The following is a 22,052-nucleotide window of genomic DNA, read 5'->3' as shown; positions in this document are numbered from 1 at the left end:
CTAAGCGYCAGTTTGAGTTCCCTGARCCRTCGAGCTTCCCTGAACGTCCGGGCTTTGAGCGCCCTTTCCCCTCYGGCTTCGCWAAGCGYCAGTTTGAGTTCCCTGARCCRTCGAGCTTCCCTGARCGYCCGGGTTTTGAGCGTCCTTTCCCCTCYGGCTTCGCTAAGCGTCAGTTTGAGTTCCCTGAACCATCGAGCTTCCCTRMACGTCCGGGTTTTGAGCGTCCTTTCCCTTCCGGCTTCGCAAAGCGTCAAGTCGAGTTCCCTGAGCCTTCTAGGTTCCCGACTCCTCATCCTTCTACGCCTCTTGCTTTCCGTACGCCTACGCCTACGCCTACCCCAACAACGGCTTAAAGACTTGTCGGTCGGGCCTTTCAACAAAGCCTAGCCCAATGCTCTGGCCGATTACTTGGCGAGTGTTGTGAACGAAAGGTTGAAGTTATAATATACTAGACGGGGAAGATTGTTCGTTGATAATGTGTGCTCTGCTTGGAATTGGTTTTTGTCGATTGTTGAAATCACGATGTATTTACACTCTCATTATATGCTTGCGCAAAAACTGTTAGATGACATCGAAATATCAAGCTATTAGATATATAATGACATTGCTAATTGCTGACGACTAATGAGTCATGTTTTTCGTATATGTGCGAGCATGTAATCTTCCCAACCAGGACCTGGATGTATATCTTCGAATCCTCTTTCCAAAGATCATGAAAATCACGACAACCAGATTATTAGCGAGCAACACAGCACAGAAGATACCCGAAATTACAACCACATAGCCTCGCTGCAACACCCAGTCTAGAAGATACAAGCTCATTCCAAAGGATATAGCTTGTTTGCCGAGGTTCATGGCAATTAGCATTTCAGGCGTATTTGCGTAGTACGAGTCCACGGCATAGGCAAGTACGAATGTGAAGTAAAAGTACGAGCCGAATTGATCCATAGCCACACCGACAAAGTAGCCCATCCAGTGCAGGTTGCGTTCTGCGGTGAAACCGAAAAGGATAAGACCAGCGGGTGGGATGAGCATTGGTAATAGCAATATGCCCAATCGCATTTCTGCCTCGCGGATACCGCCGTTCTTCTTAGTGAGATAGGCTGCTAGACGGTCGGAGCTGGAAGTGAAGGGTAAAGCGAGGGCGTAGCCAACAAGAGTTGCGATTGCAAGAAGGCCGGAGTTTGTCTGACTCCAGTTGTATGGTGGTGCTGTGATTTTTATCGGGAAGACGTAATTGAAAGAGAAAGCTCCAAGGCCGATATATATGCCTATCAACACGTTATTAGCCTAATCACTGACTGATATAGATGTGTTCATCATACCAAAAGTTGTAATAACCCAGAGAACTGCCGGTACGCAAAAGTAGGTAAATGAACGTAACATCGTAGCGAAGAATCTTGCATCAGGGTCGATCGAGCTCCAGGGACGCAGTGTTGAAAGATACGTCTTGCGGGCTGGAATGACTGCTGGACTGATACTCTCGGTATGCGCAGCAGTTTGTAACTTTTCATCGGCAATATCGGACCTTTGAGTGGTGATTTGTTCCGGCCGTTTAAAGTTGGTTTCTTCCACAAGGAAAAATGCTGCAACAAGAAGAGCGGCTGCAAAAGCTAGAACAACATAGAAGAACAATCTCCAAGAATAACCACCGGCGAGCATGTACCCAGCGTAGAGCGGTCCAGTAGCCCCGAGACAGAGACAGACTACCAGCAGTTAGTAACGCTGTCGGACTCCTGAAGCAAACTTACTTGTATAGTAACCTAATCTCTTTCCTCGTTCGTGCAAGAAGAATATATCATTGACAAGTTGAACGGGGAGTGATTCGCAGACTCCGCTACCGAAGCCACAGAAAACGCGAGCGACCATAAGACCTTCGTAGGTTGTGGCTTKTGAGGCACCAATCAATCCGCCCACAAACTAGACATATGTATAAGTATTTGTTCGGTTAATATCTGATTATCAGTACTGACAAATGCCATGGAGAGCAACGTTACGGGTCGACGTCCGATTTTAAGATACAAGGGCACGAGGATGAGTGAACCTTAAGAGTCAGTATGATTTAACATCGTAGACATGGGTACTGACCGAATCCGAACGCAAGGTTTGGATAAGACACCAATCCAGAAGCAGTTGTAGTCGAGATACCAAATTCTTCGGCGTAGATATTGATGTAAACTGCCGGTCCAGTAAGGGCGCTATTACCGAGGAACGAGTAGAGAGCACAGATGATCAGTATCGAGGATTTCTTCCACTCCGGCCACTGAAGCGGGTCATTGGGGTCATCCGTGGGTACTGGATAAAGAGCTTGTCCATAGCCAGTGTCGTCACCTGCGGTGGCGTTGAGATCGACTGTTCCGGGGACGTCAACTTCATGCGCATGGCTATGGTTGTTAGCAATTCCGTCAGAACATCGAGAAAAGGGGCGAGGGGCCGACACGCTTACCTATGAGCTAGATGCTGGTGGCCGTCTGCAACTATTTGTGTATCCGCCATTTTGTTGTTTGTGCAGCTCAACGACAGGGTGCTCTAGTCCAAGGATGGCAGACTTAATCGTTTTAAGTATCCTTCTCAAGATGGGGAGCTCCTCCGCAAAAACCCCAGATCATCGAGCACCAAGCTCTGAAAGTTTGCGGGGCTATCACATTGTGGGACTAGGTAGATTCTTAGAGCGTCTGTGCTATAGCAGATCTTCTCCATCTTTGTCGTTGATGGATTGAACGAAAATGATCGACTATGCAAGCCGATAGCTTTCTGGCATATCACTGGATAGCTCGATTCTATCAACACGTTGAGCACGCTTGTAAGGCGTTGTAGTTCTTGTATACAGCCCGCCATGCTGCTGGCCCCTGAAACATGAGAAGCGGATGCTTCATGGCAATCCGTATCAGTCACAGCTGGGCATCGTAAGCTCCTTGTGAGCAACAAGAACATACCTTGGGAAAGATGAAGCGGTCATGCTTCAATCATATAATGCATACAAGCAGCACCTTCCTAATGGGCATTAATTGAGCAGAAGGAAAGAACAACCCCAGATTGTGGCACGTGCACGACACTCTGGGGAAGGACCCATCATCGACCAAGATGGGGCTCTCGTCGGTACTTTTTCTCTTTTGCTGGCCCCACGTCCTTCTCCACGATTCTTTTTGGGTTCATGTCTATTGTTTTCGCTTTCTTTCATCCCGACTCCCCATTATCAAACATCCAGCTGTCAAATGGCATATACAGAAGAGTCGCTAGGGGCCAGTCACATACACAATGTTTCGCAGCTCCAGTATGTATTATCAGGGCCGCATTCCTTTGTATGCGATATGTTCAATGGACCATGAAGAACGAACTTCCGCCCACGGCAATTTAACATCAAGAAGACAATAGATTTCTCCAGCAATATGATGCTGAGGAACAAGTTCGACCTCACATAGCGCTGTTCTATATCGCAAGCCATCAGAACATCTCCAGCTGCACTGTAACGCTCCTTGCCGTGATTCCGCGACATTCCAATCTTCAGCCGAAGCTATAGTTGTAACAATGCCAAGAACTGCTTGATCGAGAATTATCAATATGATAAATCTCTCTGATTGACGCAAAAATTATTCATCGCAATTTTATTCTCGGAGTTGAATGAGCTAGTCAATGTCACTACGATCTGACGTCGAAATGCGAGAGAAGAACCCCAAGTCAGGCTAGATATAAAGAGGACTTATTAGCATTTTGTGACAATGTTTCAACTACCAAGCAGCAATGAAGACGACAACCCTCCTTGCCGGCGCCCTTCTGGGCCGCTACGTGTCAGCTCAGACCGTAGGTGCCTGGGGTCAATGCGGAGGTATTAATTATTCAGGTTCTACAACATGCGTTTCGGGATATGTGTGCACATATGAGAACCCCTACTACAGTCAATGTATTCCAGGTGTGTTCCCATCTTGAACGCTTTACCTTCTCTCTAAGAATCTAGGTACCGCCACGACTACGACCTCTTCTACGTTGATAACCACAACCTCCCGGACAACTTCGTCCACAACTTCGTCCACTTCGAAAACGACTTCAAGTAAGACTACTACTACTTCAGCTCCGACGTCTACCGGCTTTTCTAAAGTCAATGGTCTCAACTTTACCATCGATGGAGAAACAAATTACTATGTGGGAACGAACACCTACTGGCTTGCCTTCTTGAGCAATAACAGTGATGTCGACCTCGTCCTCAGCGACATTGCATCATCTGGTATGAAGATTCTCCGCGTCTGGGGTTTCAACGACGTCAACACTGTGCCCTCAGCTGGAACTGTTTACTTTCAACTTCTTGCGAACGGCACAGCAACAATCAACACAGGTGCTGATGGTCTTGAGAAGCTGGACTACGTTGTGAGCTCGGCTGAAGCTCATGGAATCAAATTGATTATTCCTTTTGTCAACAACTGGAGTGACTATGGAGGAATGGCAGCATATGTTACCGCGTTTGGAGGTTCGCAGACGACTTGGTACACTAACACCGCGGCTCAGGCGGCATACCAAGCGTACATCAAGGCCGTTGTCAGTCGGTATAGCTCATCGCCAGCTATTTTTGCATGGGAACTTGGCAATGAGCCACGGTGTAATGGATGCAATACATCGGTCATTACTAACTGGGCGGAAACTACCAGTGCCTACATTAAATCCCTAGATTCAAACCACATGGTCACTACTGGCATTGGTAAGTGCAAGTCGATACACAAGCAAAGCACTTGACTAACACGTGGTCAGAGGGATTCGGTCTTGATGCCGGATCGGACGGTTCATATCCCTACACGTATAGTGAGGGAACAAACTTTACAGCGCTCCTTTCCGTTCCTGACATCGACTTTGGCACTATTCACTTGTACCCTGATAGTTGTGAGTAGTAGTCCCGAGAAGCTTACGTACTTCATGCTAGGGGAATCTATGCTGATCGACTTAACAACAATAGGGGGCGAAGCTTTGAGCTGGGGCAGCAGCTGGGTCTCAACCCACGGAGCGGCCTGTGCATCCATCGGCAAGCCATGCATTCTCGAAGAATTCGGAACAACAAGCAACCAATGCGCGAACGAGGCGCCGTGGCAGGCCACTGCTCTTGATACCAAGGGTATAGGGGCCGATATGTTCTGGCAGTACGGAGATACTTTGAGTACAGGACAGTCGCCGAATGATGGCAACACGATCTACTATGGCACATCGACGTTTACGTGCATCGTGACAGACCATATTGCCGCAATTTAAGATGTTATCACCGACAAGTTGTTGCATGTTGATAAGTAATTGGGCGTGGTTGTAGTTGAAATGACATGTCAGATTAGTGGTCACGGAATTGATGCAAGGGTCTCTAGCGAGCAATAGTACTTGTAACTACCGTGATCATCTCGTTCAAATAACACATTGTAACAACGATAGTCTAAACCGCTCAAACCAGCTTATGCGGTATAACATACAAGTATTGCGATACGGCGATGCCACATCATAGACAACTGATACCCGATACCTACCCAAGCACATAATAGAAGAATCATCAACCTAGCTTGTGCACGAAACTGCATTAGCCTCAGACTCCATGACCTCGTAGCCAATAAGCACATGCAACATGTATGAATCTCTTGTCAAACATCAGCCGCTACATTGAAGCCGGTCTTACGTGGCAGTGCTGTGGCAGTGCTACATATCTCTCTTTTGGTAGCGTATCTGAAACGTTTCAGGATGCACTATTTGGTGTATTATTTGGTGTACAGAAAAAAATCGTCATTGGATACCGGATCGTCCGGTTAAACTTCTGGCTGATCCCTGGATATATTAGACAGGAAATTTTCCGGCCCGACCCATAGTAAGTGGTCGAGGATTGCATCACTGGACTAGCCGAATGCCCGACAGTGCTGGTTGAATCAAGTATACATGTGGTCCACGACCATCATTATCACCACACTCGCCATCAAAGCATAGAATTATGACTGAAAGAAACGAGAAACAGAGAAGAGAAATTACCTCATGCTGGGAACAGCCCGCCCTAGTCCCGATCGGGTATTCGATTAGAGATATCGGGATCCCGAAACTAGACTAGCGCATAGATTAGATTTGATAGCGATAAGCCTAGGGTTGTTGGACAGGGTTGGTATCATTAGTCTGAGCTGTATATGATTGCGTGGACTACTTACTATATACATGACTCAAGTCTTGACAAAATATGCATTCCGTACAATAGATAGTCATGCATGTTCGTATATCGCTCAACGCACAACTTCTGCTAGTTTCTCCACCCCCCGGTGCAGATTTATGGAGATTCTTCCAGGCCCTATGGGCAAGTACATCACTAGCCTCCTACGTACGTCCATACTATGTAGCTGCCCCATATATATGCTTTCCCTCTTGCAACAAGTTCGATGTGCATCGACTCCGACTGGTCAGACAAACCCCCCCTTCAAACAGTCTTTCGTCTCGAAGAATATGAATGTATGCCCGAAGGGTATGTACTCTCAGTATGTCTCCGCAATGCGTGGAATCATGGACCAGGCTAGAAACCCTTACCTCACCGAGATCTAGTGGCCTAGCCTGCTACTAGTCGTCGAAGTTGCGATTCTTGTTGCTGTCAGCTAGTATCATTACTGGTTTCGAGTATCCACTTTCTTACTTGCTGCTGTTATGTGGCAGTGATTTACCGTGCGTTCGGTATCTCATACTTATAGATGTGATGTAGCTGCCAGATGCTAAATTTTTACTCAACTTCCATACATAGAGGTACATGATTTGCGACTAAATTGTCGAGATAGACACGGTAGTAATCAGTCCTGTCCAAACTGATTCAACTCTATCTCTTCAATGTTGCTGCCAGTCCTTACCAAAACGTCGGGTCCAACTCCCAGATCCTCCTACCAGTTCCTCCTAACCACAGCCTTGACCATATCTCTCTTAATATCAACACCAACAGCACAAAATATAACCTTCCCCCTCCCCCTCCCCACAAACCACAACTGCCGCGACCCAAGTATCATCCTCTACAACGACTACTACTACCTCTTCTCCACCAGCTCCCAACTCTCCTACTGGCGCGCCTCCAACCTCTCCGGACCCTGGCACCCAGCAGGCTCCGTCCTGCCACGCAGCACCGGCAGTGTAATCGACAAGGGCGATCCACGCCAGCCCTGGGCGCCCACCATTTTGCTAGTCAATGATACATTCTACTGTTTCTATTGCGTAAGCACAATCAATACACGGAACAGCTCAATTGGCGTCGCGACTTCTACTTCGCTCGACGACGGAGGAGCTGGGACGTGGACAGATCACGGCGCACTCATCAATACCGTCTCCGGCGCGAACGCAGATGTATTTCCCTACAACGACTCAAACGCTATTGATCCCAGCATCGTTGTTGACCCTGTCGGGAACAGCGGGCAGGCATGGTTGACATTCGGGAGTTATTGGAGCGATATATGGCAGGTGCCTTTATCCGCTGATCTGTTGTCCGTCGAAAATGCGGACGATCCCAATGCGACGCATGTAGCGTTCAATGCGAGCTTTCCGGCTGAGGAGGCGTCGTTTGTGAGTTATAAGGCGCCCTGGTATTATCTGTGGTATAGTAAGGGGTATTGTTGTGGGTTGGATATTGATGATCTGCCGGCTGCGGGGACCGAGTATGCCCTCCCCCTTTTTTCTCACTTTCTCTGTTGGGTGAAATAGGATGTGCTGATTAGGGTAGGTATTCGATCCATGTCGGTAGATCTCTGGAAGTCTCAGGTCCATACTTGGATAAGGACAATGTCTCGCTGGCCGAGGGTGGTGGATCGATAATCTATGGCTCGAATCATGATGGTCAGGTCTATGCTCCTGGGAGCAGTGGTGTGATCAGTAGTGATTCAGGACAGGATGTTTTGTATTATCATTACTGTGAGTATTCCACCCTTGACAGCATAAAGCATCGAAGTGCTTGCTGATTGCTTTCAGTGAATCTGAGTATAGGCGTTTCAGAGGGGGTCAGTCATTCCCCCTAACTTATCTTCGAGGAGGATAATTTAATCGTGGTGTTTAAATATAGGACGCAATCCTAGGCTACAATTACCTAGACTACGATGACGGCTGGCCTGTCGTGAGCTCCATGTACGTCTTCCATTATGTGTAAGCAGCGAGTGCGCAGAACTAACAGCAAAAGACGCCCCGAACCCAGCAACGTGCAAGACATGAAATCCGCAGCGTCGAATGTCTTGTTGATGCAAAACTTTTTATATTTATGTAAGTCTATTCATACTCTTTCCAGTCTGATTAGGCGTGTTAACGTGTGTTCAGGTATGGTTCTGTGCACTTTATGGCTTTTATGAGATATGATTCTGGCTTCTACACTGCATATATTTTGGATAGAGAAGGTAAACTTGAACATGACAGATACGGGGTTTCAAAAATAGATGGATTAGCACTGAATAGACTTTGATGTTCTTTTTTGGGTTCTCTTTACCAGCATGTTGATACATGGGATTGCTAGGGATGTCTAAAGGGGTGTATGCCCACGGTCAGATGGCTCTCAATGTTATGTCGTGCCTCGCTCGTATAGGGTTCGCTTATGATCGAATCTAAAGGATCATATCCTGATCAAGTAGGATCAATCTTGTAGGACTTCAATGTTCCATTTCAAATCGTGTTAAAACAAATATTCATATCTCATATATTCAGCGCTAATTGAAAACCCCAAACGCCTGTTTATGCACGGTGACAGTCGATCATAGCCCATCTTATATACAAAACACATATATACATGTCTATAGGCACAACACCTAGAAGAAATCACTCACAGAGGACCACTTGCAACACTTGGCTTCAGCGAATCATCACAAAACAGCTTTAATATCCCGTCAATCACATTAGTCGCGGTATCCTTGGACAGAGCAGGGGGTAGTTTTTCGCCAGCCGTCATCTTCAAGTGATGCCGCAGAGCAAACGTCGCCGCTCTATATGTAGCGTGATACATAGCTTTAAAATCATCCTCCTCAGGAACGGAAATGCTAGGATATTCCGGCATCATGCTATTTTCACGCTGATAAGCATCTGGTTCATGACTTGGTTCCCCAATGCCAACTGCTAGAGACTTCGAGCGGTTCGCTTTGCGATTGTAACCATATAGACGCATACAAGTCAATATTGTGCGGGTGATCAAATCCTTGTTTCGTGTCACGAGCGTTTCTCCGTCTGTCGGTGATGATAATTGCGGCTCAGGGACATCCTTCGGTGGCGCCGGTTTCACAAAGTCAATGGTCGGAGACGGTACAACGGATTGACTCCGCGCAGTCTCAATATTGCTAGATACGTGAGACAGGTTCGGTCTTGATTTGGAATCTCGGCGATTGGCCATTCCCTTCGATGAGCCGGGTCTTTTATCGCCAACACCCGCGCTTTCGCTGAGTTTGCTCAATTGAGTCCCACCTAGAGAGAGCGAGCGAGCCCTACGAAGATCTATTTGTCCCAGGATAGGACTACCGAGCTCATCTGTCTCCTTCTTGATCTTCATCGAGGATAATTGAGGTATCATCTCCCGCTGCCGGACACGGCGATGATGCTGCGCCGCTCCCTCAAAAAGAGACAATATCCGTTTGCGCTTAGGACTGGGCGAGCGCAAATCTGGTAGAAAGTTTGCAAAGGTTTCATCTTTGTTGTGGCTGGGATCATCTCCAGCTGTACTCGCGGGTGGTGAAGGTATATCCTGCACCTTTTGTGCATAAGATGTTGCTAACGGGGCGGCGTATATTCGTAGCTCCCTCTTGATAATTAATCCATTCTCTCCGGTAAGAGACAAAGAGTCGGGTGGTGAAGGCGGTCGAATCCTAGACTCATCGTGACTAGATGATAATATGCCATATATAAGGAGATCCGACACATTGTTCGCGGCCGATGCGTAATTTTGACTGGTAGTCACGCTGACTAAGAAGCCCACTGGGCATTGAATCGTAGTAAAACGCTCAAAGATTGCGCCGTCGTCTTCATCGACCCATACACCGCCGAGTAACCTTGATTTCAACCATTCCGACGTTTCCTTGGTGGTAGAATGTAGTTCAACACTGGGACCTGCTCGCGCATATAGAGGGATCAGAGCCGGATTGACCAAACTGTGTAATGATAGTTTGGCATCTTTCGGTAATATGTTTTCTCGTCGTTGAGATGCGGTGATGAGTTTGATCTCTATAGTTGTTGAAATAGTGGTTAGTCAATAGCTGTGATGGTCGCAGTCGATAATTCGGAGGACCTACTTAGATCAGAGCTAGTATTGACATTAATACTGCCCGACCAGATTTCCATTCCGTCGTATCAGAGAGTGCGTCGCATCACGAAGCTTTGGATGTATACGGTGCTTGTTGAAGGGTGGTTCTTCCGCATTAATACGCGACGCGACAATACGCCAGGTCACGTGCCACGTATCAACCTAATTAACGTTCAATTATCATATCGAATTCTCAGATAATGTATCTCTCAACATTGTGAGACAAATTATACATACTCGAGGTAACAGTTCAATATCCCTCTATTTCCTCCAGATAATCATATGGTACATCGTAGCTCGAAATACATTCAAAAACCATCAGATTGCCTTGCAAAAGCAGAATAAGAGAAATGAATCGTGCTTGAAAGAAGAAACAATACAAATATGAGCTAATGCCGAGTCTCAGTGCATAGTAATGATCCAGTCAGGCTGGACCGGTCTGATAGCAATCAAATATCAATATAAAAACGTCAACAGAGGATCAACATTCACTAAAATTCCTCCTGCTCCTGGAAAAATGTACTGAAGCTGATGATGGTACCGTAGATCAAGAGACCTCCCAAAATCGACATGATCATGGCAGGGTACCCGATATAGCCGCAGTGAGCTAGGACTGTAGGGAGTGCTGTACGAACCAAGTCAGTACACACCGTATACAAAAACGCGCCAAATTGACGATGCAACTTACCTATACCCATAAGAACCAAGAAACCCGTCAAGAATCGCCCAAAGTCTACAATAGCATTTCCAGAGCTCTCAATGAAATCATCCGGATTCCCACAGTGGCTGCATATCCAATTCGGCAACGGCGCAACGACGTATGTCGCGACGACTAGTAGAGGGTGATATTTCCCCCATATAGCTGCTGATAGAATGACTAGCAGGAAACCAATGGCCAGGATCTGTGAAAGTTGTAGATGAGTATAACGTTCATTTCAGGCGCCTGCCGATCTTGCAACGAATATGGCAGGKCCACGGTCCGGATCAACTCACAAACGAGAGGACTATAATCGTCCGTAATCCTTGAGTAGGCATCCTGACTGTTTATATTTGCTGGTGTGTTATTTGAGCGATTGCGAAGAGTGCGCAGCTCCGAGGCCGGCCGTTAAAGATCAGGTCGCAAGAGTTCCGTGTGATGCCGTCTGTGTCGGAAGAATATTTTAGTCGTGAATCAAATCTATATGAAGGTAGGATGTAGTGCGAGTTCGTACGCCACGAAATCAAGAAACGCAGTGAGGACGTTGTAGATCGAAGCTGAGCTTGACGGTTGGTAGTCGCTGCCTTCGAGCTTGAGGGCTGGAGACGTTGCGGATGCCGAAGCTTGGCGCGGGTCATCCGATGCTGCAAACAAAGCAAACCTCCACTAAAGATTCACTTGCAACATCTCACCAACTTCTTTCCCAGAGCTCTTCTTGCTAATACAATCACATAGCTTGTACTCAAATTAGAGCTCGACGATGGAGCAGGCACAAGATGTCCATCTCGAAGAAGTCTTCTGGCGATCGCCGCAACATGTGCAAATGATGGGGGGATTCCTCCATTCAAATAACAGTAAGAACAACCCAGCTACAGGCGCATCACATCAAGCTGATTTGAGGAATGTCAGTTCTCTTCTACTTTGCTGAATCGCCCTTCTTCGATGCAACCTCCAACAACGCCTCACTAGCCATCCAAGCAAACTACAATGAAGCCTTTCGTCACTTCCTCGAAACGCGCGATGTGTTTGAAGGCAGACTCAAGACAATGCAGGGGCTAGAATTCATGGTCGCATATGATCCATTACAAGCTGCAGCTCAGTCAGACACACAATTTGCCCATGAGCCGTCGAACATATGGATTATTCGCAAACAAATGCGACAGAAGCGGCCGGGAATGGAGGATGATGTTGTGGTGCTTTCGACGTTTTATATTGTTGGTGATTCGGTTTACATGGCGCCTGCCGTGTCCAGCGTTATTGGGAATCGAATAGTGAGTATATCCACCGGGTTCAAAGGATCATTTCTAACATTGTATAATCTAGCTTTCTGCCGTCACATCGCTCACCAAACTCATGAATGTCGCCTCCCCTCTCCCGATCTTCACACCTTCATACGGACATACATACATGCCGCCAGGCCCCAAAGCAGCAGATGCTCCACACGCAGCTGCATCTCAACAGACTCAACAAAGCAAAGAGTCAACGCCTATGCCTGATTCTCAGGCTACCGTCAAGGCTTCCTTATCCACCGCCAACGTCAAAGATACCTCGTACCAGGATACGCGAAACCTGATGGAAGCAATGAACCTTCTTTCGAGGTATGGAGACGAGTACATGGACGAAACTCCCCTGACTGGCGAGCCAGGCTCTTTTATTTTGTCAAAGGCCACAGAGACTGCAGGTACTTCGCGGCGGTCTGGGGGTTCCAAGGCTATGCATGCGCCTGCTGTTCCGAGGAGGCTCGGCACTCCAGCAGTCACTGACATGGCGACTCCTTCGAGAGGTGGAGAGTAGATGTAAGCATTTTTTCGTTTTGGAGTAGTTTAAATGATACCCGGGATTTTCCCATGTTATGCTTGATCTATTTCTTCTTTTTTCCAGGCGACCTGGATATATCTGAAATATCCATACCATTTAAGAGAGCCTCTACTCTTGCACTTCATACCTTGCTAAGCAATAGATGTTGGCTTGAAGATTTGAGCATGATCCCTTATATCAGTCTCATTGTACCCTCAACACCAAAGACCCTTATAAATCAGGGAGCAAATGCCCATTTATTCCAACTCACTTCACCGGAATCCATGTTGCTGCAGGTCCTCACGGAGACACTCTGTACTCTATATTACAAGGAATGGACATTAGTGACATCGGCCAGAAAAAGTTTTATGCTATCCGAGCCAATGAGGACGCTGGAATGCGAACATCATACATAAAATAAGACAAAATCTTTTAGTTGGAGCTACTGTCTTATGATATCTTGTATACATCTATATATACAAATATACAAGTCTAATTGGTACGTGAAGTTGAGGGTCGAGGGGAACTCCACTTTGGAGGTTGTGAGTCATGGTATCCGAAGGAAGCACGATGGAGACTACTACTTCTTTTCTGTCCACATACTGTCATATGATAAATTAAATTTCCGAGAGTATCACTTCTCGTTCAGTCTCTTAGTAGCTTGTGAGTTGCTGTGGTAATTTCCAGGTTTATCTGCACATGATTGCTGACTGAGTCATACTTACATACAGCGAGAGAGCTTCATATACGTATCAACCAGCACAAGTATAGTCAACACCTATATTTCAGAGGGACAAGAGTATAAAAACACCGCAATGAGTACTTCAACTACCAAAGACAAACCCACCGTCGTCTGCGTCTTGTATGTCTAACCCCCCAATATTCATAACCACCCACTAACCCATCCACAGCTGCGGCTCAGTCGGGGGCAACAACCCAGTACACATGCAAGCCGCCAAAGACCTAGCGCGCGCCTTCCATGAGCAGAATGTGCACCTCGTCTATGGCGGCGGCACAAATGGGCTCATGGGCCATATAGCGCGCGAACTCGTGCGTCTCTCCGGTCCCGAGGCAGTGCACGGCATCATCCCCAAGGCTCTCGTGAAGGTTGAGCCAGGATACCAGCAACAAGACGATAAACCTTCTGCTGCCAAAGATGAAGGAGCGCCCGATATCCAGACCCAAGAAGGAACTGGCAAAACTCACGAACGCGTCCTCAAGGCCGACAAGAGAACCGAGATCATTGAAGCCGAATACGGCATCACCACCATCGTACCAGACATGCACACCCGCAAACGCCTCATGGCGACCAAAGTGATCGAGGGTGGGCCCGGATCCGGGTTCGTAGCCATGGCGGGCGGATTCGGCACAATCGAAGAAGTAATGGAAATGACGACGTGGAATCAACTGGGGATCCACAAAGTTGGGATAGTGCTTCTGAATCCAGAGGGGTATTGGGATGGAGTTTTGGCGTGGATTAGGACTGCGGTTAGGGAAGGATTTATCTCAAAGGCCAATGGGGAGATATTGGTGGATGTGCACGAGGTTAAGGATGTGTTGCCCAAGTTGAGGGATTATCGGACCAGTGTTGATCGGTATCAGTTGACTTGGGGTGAGGAGTGATATCTATTTCATGGGTTTTCCATGATTGGCTTGTTATCAGGTATGCTCGAGGATTGTTGTTCGGTGGCCGGTGGTGTTTGGGTATAGATACGATAGTATGAATAATGATATATCCTATGACGATTGCTTCTCGTGATAGATTCACTACGTACTTAGTATATATGAATTCAACGTAATCCATTCGTAAAGAATCAGGTCTATTGTGAATACGACAACTAATTACTGCGTATCAACCTCCATTTCACCACCCTCAGTAGTCGCTCCATCCAACGCCTCCAACAGCGCACCAATGTCCTGCCCATCATATAGCTTAAAGTTCTCCAACTTTGTACCCTTGGAAGCCGTCGCCGCATCCTTGGGGACAAGACCCACAACTCCCACAGTGGTATTATCAATCGTCAGCTCCTTATCCTGCGAGAGAGTCTCCCTCAACGCCTTGAGGCCGTGGTTAATCAACTCCTCGCGCGAACAATCCGCAAACTCCGCCAGATTTCTTTCCAGATAGGTTCTCGCCATCTGTGACCGAGCCCCAATCGCGCACGCAAGCATCTCCTGCGTCATACCGGAGGGTTGGAACTCGAATAGATGCGGGCCCGCATCGTCAACACCTGCAACTAGAAGTCCGACACCGTATGGCCGTTTGCCGTAATGTTGTGTGTTAGTTTGTGCGCGATCGCCGATTTGGGTTACGATTCGGTCGAGCGGGATAGCGCGGCCGTATGTCATGCGCGAGCCGAGAGATTGCTGTTTCATGAAGTTGGAGAGGACGCGGGCGTCGGAGCTGAGGCCGGCGATAGCGATGCCCATGTGTGTGTCGATTTCGATGACTTTTTTCTGGTACGAGGAGAGTTCTTCTGCATTTCGCTGCGACCGTTAGCTTCTGGAAAAGTAGGAAGATGATGCTCATGATGATGGATACCTTCAATCCCACGAGAACGGCATGTGTCTTGCTCACTAATCCGACCACGACGGAACCTTGTTTGACAGCCTCTTGAGCATATTCCACCTGGAAGATACGGCCTTGCGGCGAGCTGAGAAATCATTAGCCTTTGGATCTTCATGTTTCATCATCACCAGAGCTAGATGGAGCTGATGTGAGCTGCCAGCCTCAATCAACTTACAAGGTCACCGAATCGTTATCGTAATTGTTTCTGAACATGGTTGTATGAGACCGATATCAAGATTGGAAATGTACTATAGCTGCAGTTCCAGGTTTCTGAAAAGCTGCTGTTTGTTTGATTCAAGGAAGGTCTGGCTTGTTGATGTTGATTGATAAAGAAGGTCCCAGGCAGTAGCAGCGACCCGTACGTCGTTGGTTGTTCGGAGCTCTACCAGACTAGTCCAGTTTGGGTTAGCGACTTGAGCTTGTTGTAGCCTCAGGCATCACATCTACTTCAATTCTAAATGTTGGTTAGACCTACTCGATCTGTCTTTCTGGAATACTCATGGATAATCTATTGCATGCTGGAAAATGAGATGAGGCGGTCATTCACTATACCATTAGTCATAGCTCAACAGAAATGCGAGATGAAGCCATTCTGACAAGATAGTGGATGATATAAACCCGATCACATAATCGAACCTAACTGCCAATAATACACACATAAAGTCATCCAGACGCCGCAAATAACAATTACACGTTTGCACAAAAAGTCGGCGTAGACAGAGAAAGGGGTGGTAAGTGCTCAATAACAAGGATCTATGAAGTAAACATGACGAAGAAACGAATCTGCATGCTATACAATGTACAACAATACTGATTTCGGTAGAACAACTAGTCAAGACAGCGAAACGTCCTTCTCTGAGAAACCATTCTCAAAGCTGATGTAGAGCTTAGAGGGCGAGGTTATATGTATAATCGTCCTCGATGTTCTGGGAGATCCACAGGACAATAGAGCTAAGAGCATTTTAGTGAGCGATCTATAGACTGATGATCAAAGGGACGTACCTGAGCATAACGAGGCCGTTAGCAACCACATTCGCGATGCCGAAGTATAGCGTCTGCAATGGGTAGTTCTTCATAACGTATTTGAGAACCAAGACCGTCTATACCAAAAAAATCAAGTCAGCCAATTCATTTTACATCCTTTTGAAGATCTCAACATCAAAGGGCAAGAAGGCAAGAAAAAGACTCACCACACTCCCCGCCAACCCTCCAGCCAACAACGCAAAGCCCAAAAACAGCACAAACCGCGCTTTCCACGCCACGCCAGTACCGCTGTAACTAAAACTATCGGCACTCAAACGCGACTTTTCGATGGAGTTGATGACCAACATGCCCAGCGCAGAACAAATACCGGGGATCCAGTCGACGAATTTCACATGTACATTTGAGCCGTTGCGGTCACTGGCGCTGAAGGCGGAAGCGTCGATGAGGAAGAAGAAGCCGAGTGAGAACTGCCACCACACAAGTAAGTACAATGGCTATGACTCTGAAGAGATCTATGGAAGTTGTACCAATGCGCCAGATACGTAGACGCCGGCTGTTCGGATAGTCGAATTATTGAGCCATTCGGGCTTTTGGAATCGCCAGAGACGGGTTTCCGACTCCATTTTATAAAGGTTGGATTATTTTCTTCAGGCTTCTTATATCGAGTCGAATGCGTCTTATAGAATATGTTGCGACTGATGCCCTGGTTCGTTGCGTGGTGTTGAATGTGTTCAATGTTGGTCGACAAGTTGCGGCCTGCGGAGCTCGATGTACGTCGGGGTGGAATAGGGCTAACTGGAAGCGGAATAGCGCCATATTTTTATATGTGATAATGTTCATGCTTTATCTTAATGTGAAGTACGCACTACAGATTACTGGATATGGTTATAAGAATTATATTAAGATTTGGACTTGATCTATTTTTTGTCGCGAATATGAAAATCTCATTACATGTGCCATCAGAAATAGGACGGTACTATGAAAACGCCATATTTGATTCCGAGTAGTCTCGAATGAACCCTATTCTTCTGTGACTGTACTCGGGTTTCCAGACATTGCCAGCTTCAATAGCAGTACCTAGACTATTGCTTTTTTCAAGGTACATAGGTGAGTGTCATATTCTGTACAGCCACTTCGCTTCCTTGAAGTACGAACGCTAGTCTGTTGCAGATACGTTCACTTATTCCGCAGGGTGCGAAGTGAAGCAGCGACCCGAAATATCAGGTTCATCGGAAAGTTTTTTTCCCCCCTTTACAGAGAAAATCTCAGATTGGAGCTTCTCGGAGCTTGTTTAAGATGGTGTCGATAGCCTCCATATCACCAGCGTCTACATGATCTGATGTCTTGTAGTCGGCGGGTAGATGTGAAAAGACTTCATCCATGTTGGGCTGGAAGTTGCGAACAGCAGATGAAAGTGCATATACGGATTTTCGGCGGACTTTCGAGTCTGGATCGGTCGTGGCAAGCGACACCAAGGTGGGTAGGACATTGAGGACGAGTAACTAAACAACGACTATTAGTGACCAATATCAAAAGGACGTTATAGGGCAATCAAACTCACTTTATCCTGACCCTTCTCATTATTCTGGACTGCGGTGCCTATACACCAGGCAGCCATGCGCCTCATGTCAGCTTCCTTGTGTTGAAGCAATCCCACAAGAGGCGTCCATAAACCCAGTGGTTCCATATTGTTCGCATTATCAATGTTCTCAACCAATTGCTCAAAATTATCGAATGCGACTATCTTGTTCTCCAAATCAACTTCGTCGGAGAGTAAAGCTGCCATGGATTCTTTCATAAGGTCGGCATCTGACGGACCACCCATTAAGGCCCTCAGGGCTGCTTCATTGAGGCCGTTAAGTGTAGGAGGGGGTATTGGATTCGGATTATTCGGGTCATCGTTGATGTTTGCTATTGATTGTCTTGAGGCTTCTGAGTTTTCGACACTCCATTTGAGGAGTTCGTTCAATCCGCGGTCCATGGCGAGATGAGGTGTTTGCTCAGGTGTGTTGAAAATGCGATGTTCAATACGAAAATCGTGATTCAGGAAGAATGAGTATTGTGAAGGATGTGGTGGAAAAGACTAGTTACGAATGCGTGACTTTTGTAGGTTCAAAATAGCAAGTTCTCGTGGTTGCGGCTTCTTTCCATCACTTTCTGTATTCTGACCAATCGCACGGCGTCAATCGCCGAAGAACCATGAAATGTGGCTGATCTCTGGTATCAATGACGATACATACATGGCTCCTAGAAGGTTGAAAATACAATCTGCGAGACACCTGATAAATCTTGATAGTATGAAAGTGTAATAGCCGCACACGTAGACTGTAATCCAGTTTGACACTTTGTCGATGATGAATGATGGCGACCCTCAAAGTAATGCCCCTCCAGTTGTGGCTGAAGGTCTGGAATAAGGTTATTCCGAAACATCCCCGCGGTTCGGATTTTTGATGCCTTGGAAACCTGGTGTGAATGGCGGTAAGCGGCAAGCTTTGTATCTCCCAGCCACCGTTATTCTTCGACGCCAAGTCTTAGCACACAATTTCAAGCATTTATGAAGGGAGCCTGAGATGTTGTACAGATCTCTAACATCTCCCCGCCGTCAATGGCAGCATTGTATCTACTAATGCTTTTGAATGTTAGTGTAATGGCGTGTATCTGCTCGGTAATTTGATATCTTGATGCCTGGTATTTGTACGGCCGTGACTTCCGTTAAAGCAATGATGGCAAGTGCGACGTAATCGTACTATACGCAGGAGCAGATCTGTATCATCTACTTTCTCGAATGGCAGGATGGCAAATAGCAAGATGCAACCTGCCATCCGGCCGCCACCAAGAACGAACCAGACAATGCTTTCTAACCCGCTGTCCCAACCCCCAAGTACGACGGGCTGTGATTGGAGACCATTCAACGGATGACATAGTGTGGTCGATGTGGTGCCCTTCCTATTAATAACACGAAGGTCTTATTTGGCGCCGGTCTTTGCAGGTCGAGCTGAATATGCTTATGCCTAAACGTATGACGCGGCTCTGTCTGAGATATGTCAATTTAGAATTGTACAGCCTGGAGACGCAAAAGGCATCCTTTTGTATTGTAAGTATGATCATGTAGAACAGGGAGAACTAGCGGCTGGAAGAACATGGTCTGTGGTGAGCCTGGCTCGAGGTCGTCCCTAGTGGCTCSCCGGAGTGGGCATGGGKAAGCTCAGTCAGTCCCACCAGGAGGCAGTGAAGGCTTGGAAACGCTATCACCTGGCCGCCAGTCACAGTCAACAGCAATTATCGTAGACAGACAAAGGTCAGCAGAACAGCCGGTTAGGCGTCTGTGTTTCATCTATGTAGATGAGGCTTTCTGCAGCGTTGAGTTGTAAGAAGACTATTGTTTGTGTTGCGTTGTTGGTTAGTTAGTTGGCGACTTAGCTAGTCTAGCTGCGTATGTATTTCATGTAATCCCTCGTACGCGTATTGTGGACATCCTCGCCGAACAGTGCGTTTGCCCCGTAACTTACCAGACCAGACTAGTACCGGCGAAACACACTCAGCCATCTCCACCTGGCTGGTGCTCGCTGCTTCTTCTCGCTTCCCACCTCTTTGCTTCCTTATCATCCATTCCACTCCTCCTACCCAAACATCTCGCAACGTCGTTTTCCTGACATCCCTATATCCACCCTCCCCAATCCATCTCCCAATTCCCCTTCAATCCTCTTTTCCATTTCTTCTCCTTCGCCCTTTTTTTCTTTAGTTACATACACACACATCCTTCATCATGGAAGGTAGGTTACTCCTCGTCAACAACCACACCGTTTGTTTTTGGACACCTCACCGGGTTCTGCCCGCACAACCCTTTCCCCCTTCCCCTCCTTTTCCACGCCGCCACCTCCTCGCGCGCTGCCTTACACTTTCATCATAGTCCTGAATGCTAATTAAATTTCTCGTCTACAGAGGAAGTCGCTGCTCTCGTTATTGACAATGGGTATGTTGTTTACCAAGCCATTTCCAGCATCTCCTGAATCCTGGGGTTCCGAGCGCTGGTCGTCGTAAATCGGCTGCCTACCATACAATCTGTTTCGCGCCACGATACCGATGCCAGCGATCATTCAACCCCAAATATTCAACGGAATTAAGAAAGTAATGATGGAATTGATACTGATTCGTCGTGTTTAGTTCGGGTATGTGCAAGGCCGGTTTCGCCGGTGATGACGCACCCCGAGCTGTGTTCCGTAAGTCAACACGATCCTGCCGAGTCACGATGGTGATAGCGCCGGATGCCCTTGCATCCAGGCATATCGCCAGACTCGTTTTCATGAAAACGTGGCATACTAATCATAATCATAGCTTCGATCGTTGGTCGCCCCCGTCACCATGGGTAAGTCTCCGCCGTGTCATCCCTAATTGCTGTCCATGCGGGGTTTGACTACGCCAAGAAAACAATCTCAGGTCTAATCAAATTAAATGTAGTATCATGATTGGTATGGGTCAAAAGGACTCCTACGTCGGTGATGAAGCACAGTCCAAGCGTGGTATCCTCACCTTGAGATACCCCATCGAGCACGGTGTCGTCACCAACTGGGACGACATGGAGAAGATTTGGCACCACACCTTCTATAACGAACTTCGTGTTGCTCCTGAGGAGCACCCCGTTCTTTTGACCGAGGCTCCCATCAACCCCAAGTCGAACCGAGAGAAGATGACCCAGATTGTCTTCGAGACCTTCAATGCTCCCGCCTTCTATGTCTCCATCCAGGCCGTTTTGTCCTTGTACGCTTCCGGTCGTACCACCGGTATCGTCCTTGACTCCGGTGACGGTGTCACTCACGTTGTCCCCATTTACGAGGGTTTCGCTCTTCCTCACGCTATCTCTCGTGTTGACATGGCTGGCCGTGATTTGACCGACTATCTCATGAAGATCCTTGCTGAGCGTGGTTACTCTTTCTCCACCACCGCCGAACGTGAAATCGTCCGTGACATCAAGGAGAAGCTCTGCTACGTTGCTCTTGACTTTGAACAAGAAATCCAGACCGCTTCCCAGAGCTCCAGCTTGGAGAAGTCCTATGAGTTGCCCGACGGACAGGTCATCACCATTGGCAACGAGCGATTCCGTGCTCCTGAGGCTCTCTTCCAGCCTTCCGTCATCGGTCTCGAAAGCGGTGGTATCCACGTCACTACCTACAACTCCATCATCAAGTGTGATGTCGATGTTCGTAAGGACTTGTACGGAAACATTGTCATGGTGAGTTTTTTTAGCTTTTTTACATGTGTCACTTCATACTAACCGAATCTAGTCTGGTGGTACTACTATGTACCCTGGTATCTCCGACCGTATGCAGAAGGAAATTACCGCCCTTGCGCCATCCTCCATGAAGATTAAGATCATTGCTCCTCCTGAGCGTAAATACTCTGTCTGGATCGGTGGTTCCATTCTTGCTTCCCTCTCTACCTTCCAGCAGATGTGGGTCTCCAAGCAGGAGTACGATGAGAGCGGTCCTTCCATTGTCCACCGCAAGTGTTTCTAAGGTATGCACTATTCCGTCTTCCCGAGGCACGGAGGTATGCTCATTGTCAACAGTTAGTCGTTAGCAAATTTGTCAAATTCTTACTCGGGTGCTGTCATGTTTGTTCTTCCTAGCTTGGTGTACGAAAATATGATACGAAATTGCGGTGGGTGGATTTGATATTATTCTTTTCTACGAGTATGGTAAACCACCTCTTGAGCGTTTAGCACTAAGGGGAAAATGCTGGTGAAAGTATGCGTGTGGGTGAGCAGGCAA

General features: G+C 47.3%; 11 protein-coding genes across 11 annotated transcripts in view; 6 read left to right on the top strand and 5 right to left on the bottom strand.

Annotated features, from left to right (window-relative positions):
- BHQ10_008165 (uncharacterized protein) overlaps positions 1 to 353 on the top strand; it is a gene marked incomplete at both ends in the record, with an annotated part of 804 nt that extends 451 nt beyond the window's left edge. Inside the window, one exon of the mRNA XM_040880940.1 lies at positions 1 to 353. This exon is cut by the window's left edge and continues 451 nt beyond it. Coding sequence (XP_040736667.1) covers positions 1 to 353 — 353 coding nt within the window.
- A 268-nt stretch (positions 354 to 621) lies between these two features.
- On the bottom strand, positions 622 to 2,496 carry BHQ10_008164 (uncharacterized protein; the record flags this gene model as incomplete). The annotated part of the gene is made up of 6 exons (XM_040880939.1): positions 622 to 1,271; positions 1,326 to 1,706; positions 1,752 to 1,920; positions 1,974 to 2,044; positions 2,089 to 2,384; positions 2,447 to 2,496. The coding sequence occupies 6 exons, from the start codon at positions 2,494 to 2,496 to the stop codon at positions 622 to 624; spliced, it is 1,617 nt and encodes a 538-aa protein (XP_040736666.1).
- A 1,245-nt stretch (positions 2,497 to 3,741) lies between these two features.
- Positions 3,742 to 5,232, top strand: BHQ10_008163 (uncharacterized protein; the record flags this gene model as incomplete). The annotated part of the gene is made up of 4 exons (XM_040880938.1): positions 3,742 to 3,826; positions 3,956 to 4,690; positions 4,741 to 4,869; positions 4,943 to 5,232. 4 exons carry the CDS (start codon positions 3,742 to 3,744, stop codon positions 5,230 to 5,232), a joined length of 1,239 nt encoding a protein of 412 aa, XP_040736665.1.
- A 1,584-nt stretch (positions 5,233 to 6,816) lies between these two features.
- BHQ10_008162 (uncharacterized protein) lies at positions 6,817 to 8,113 on the top strand (the record flags this gene model as incomplete). The annotated part of the gene is made up of 4 exons (XM_040880937.1): positions 6,817 to 7,628; positions 7,694 to 7,881; positions 7,939 to 7,967; positions 8,030 to 8,113. The coding sequence occupies 4 exons, from the start codon at positions 6,817 to 6,819 to the stop codon at positions 8,111 to 8,113; spliced, it is 1,113 nt and encodes a 370-aa protein (XP_040736664.1).
- A 660-nt stretch (positions 8,114 to 8,773) lies between these two features.
- Positions 8,774 to 11,272, bottom strand: BHQ10_008161 (uncharacterized protein; the record flags this gene model as incomplete). The annotated part of the gene is made up of 4 exons (XM_040880936.1): positions 8,774 to 10,085; positions 10,730 to 10,862; positions 10,926 to 11,139; positions 11,231 to 11,272. 4 exons carry the CDS (start codon positions 11,270 to 11,272, stop codon positions 8,774 to 8,776), a joined length of 1,701 nt encoding a protein of 566 aa, XP_040736663.1.
- A 422-nt stretch (positions 11,273 to 11,694) lies between these two features.
- Positions 11,695 to 12,728, top strand: BHQ10_008160 (uncharacterized protein; the record flags this gene model as incomplete). Its single annotated transcript, XM_040880935.1, has 3 exons — positions 11,695 to 11,788; positions 11,844 to 12,205; positions 12,258 to 12,728. The coding sequence occupies 3 exons, from the start codon at positions 11,695 to 11,697 to the stop codon at positions 12,726 to 12,728; spliced, it is 927 nt and encodes a 308-aa protein (XP_040736662.1).
- Positions 12,729 to 13,546: 818 nt separating this feature from the next.
- Positions 13,547 to 14,354, top strand: BHQ10_008159 (uncharacterized protein; the record flags this gene model as incomplete). The annotated part of the gene is made up of 2 exons (XM_040880933.1): positions 13,547 to 13,593; positions 13,643 to 14,354. The coding sequence occupies 2 exons, from the start codon at positions 13,547 to 13,549 to the stop codon at positions 14,352 to 14,354; spliced, it is 759 nt and encodes a 252-aa protein (XP_040736661.1).
- A 219-nt stretch (positions 14,355 to 14,573) lies between these two features.
- On the bottom strand, positions 14,574 to 15,513 carry BHQ10_008158 (uncharacterized protein; the record flags this gene model as incomplete). The annotated part of the gene is made up of 3 exons (XM_040880932.1): positions 14,574 to 15,218; positions 15,274 to 15,385; positions 15,476 to 15,513. 3 exons carry the CDS (start codon positions 15,511 to 15,513, stop codon positions 14,574 to 14,576), a joined length of 795 nt encoding a protein of 264 aa, XP_040736660.1.
- A 674-nt stretch (positions 15,514 to 16,187) lies between these two features.
- BHQ10_008157 (uncharacterized protein) lies at positions 16,188 to 16,907 on the bottom strand (the record flags this gene model as incomplete). Its single annotated transcript, XM_040880931.1, has 4 exons — positions 16,188 to 16,251; positions 16,303 to 16,400; positions 16,491 to 16,751; positions 16,812 to 16,907. 4 exons carry the CDS (start codon positions 16,905 to 16,907, stop codon positions 16,188 to 16,190), a joined length of 519 nt encoding a protein of 172 aa, XP_040736659.1.
- Positions 16,908 to 17,549: 642 nt separating this feature from the next.
- BHQ10_008156 (uncharacterized protein) lies at positions 17,550 to 18,265 on the bottom strand (the record flags this gene model as incomplete). Its single annotated transcript, XM_040880930.1, has 2 exons — positions 17,550 to 17,786; positions 17,846 to 18,265. The coding sequence occupies 2 exons, from the start codon at positions 18,263 to 18,265 to the stop codon at positions 17,550 to 17,552; spliced, it is 657 nt and encodes a 218-aa protein (XP_040736658.1).
- A 1,785-nt stretch (positions 18,266 to 20,050) lies between these two features.
- On the top strand, positions 20,051 to 21,797 carry BHQ10_008155 (uncharacterized protein; the record flags this gene model as incomplete). The annotated part of the gene is made up of 6 exons (XM_040880929.1): positions 20,051 to 20,057; positions 20,227 to 20,257; positions 20,449 to 20,504; positions 20,620 to 20,650; positions 20,743 to 21,514; positions 21,567 to 21,797. 6 exons carry the CDS (start codon positions 20,051 to 20,053, stop codon positions 21,795 to 21,797), a joined length of 1,128 nt encoding a protein of 375 aa, XP_040736657.1.
- Positions 21,798 to 22,052: the final 255 nt, after the last annotated feature.

This window comes from Talaromyces amestolkiae (assembly GCF_001896365.1).
Source record: "Talaromyces amestolkiae strain CIB chromosome Unknown scaffold18.1, whole genome shotgun sequence".
In the NCBI taxonomy this organism is placed as follows: Eukaryota; Fungi; Ascomycota; class Eurotiomycetes; order Eurotiales; family Trichocomaceae; genus Talaromyces; species Talaromyces amestolkiae.
Note: the sequence above shows the minus strand (reverse complement) of the source record. Positions and strands in the feature narration are given on the sequence as shown.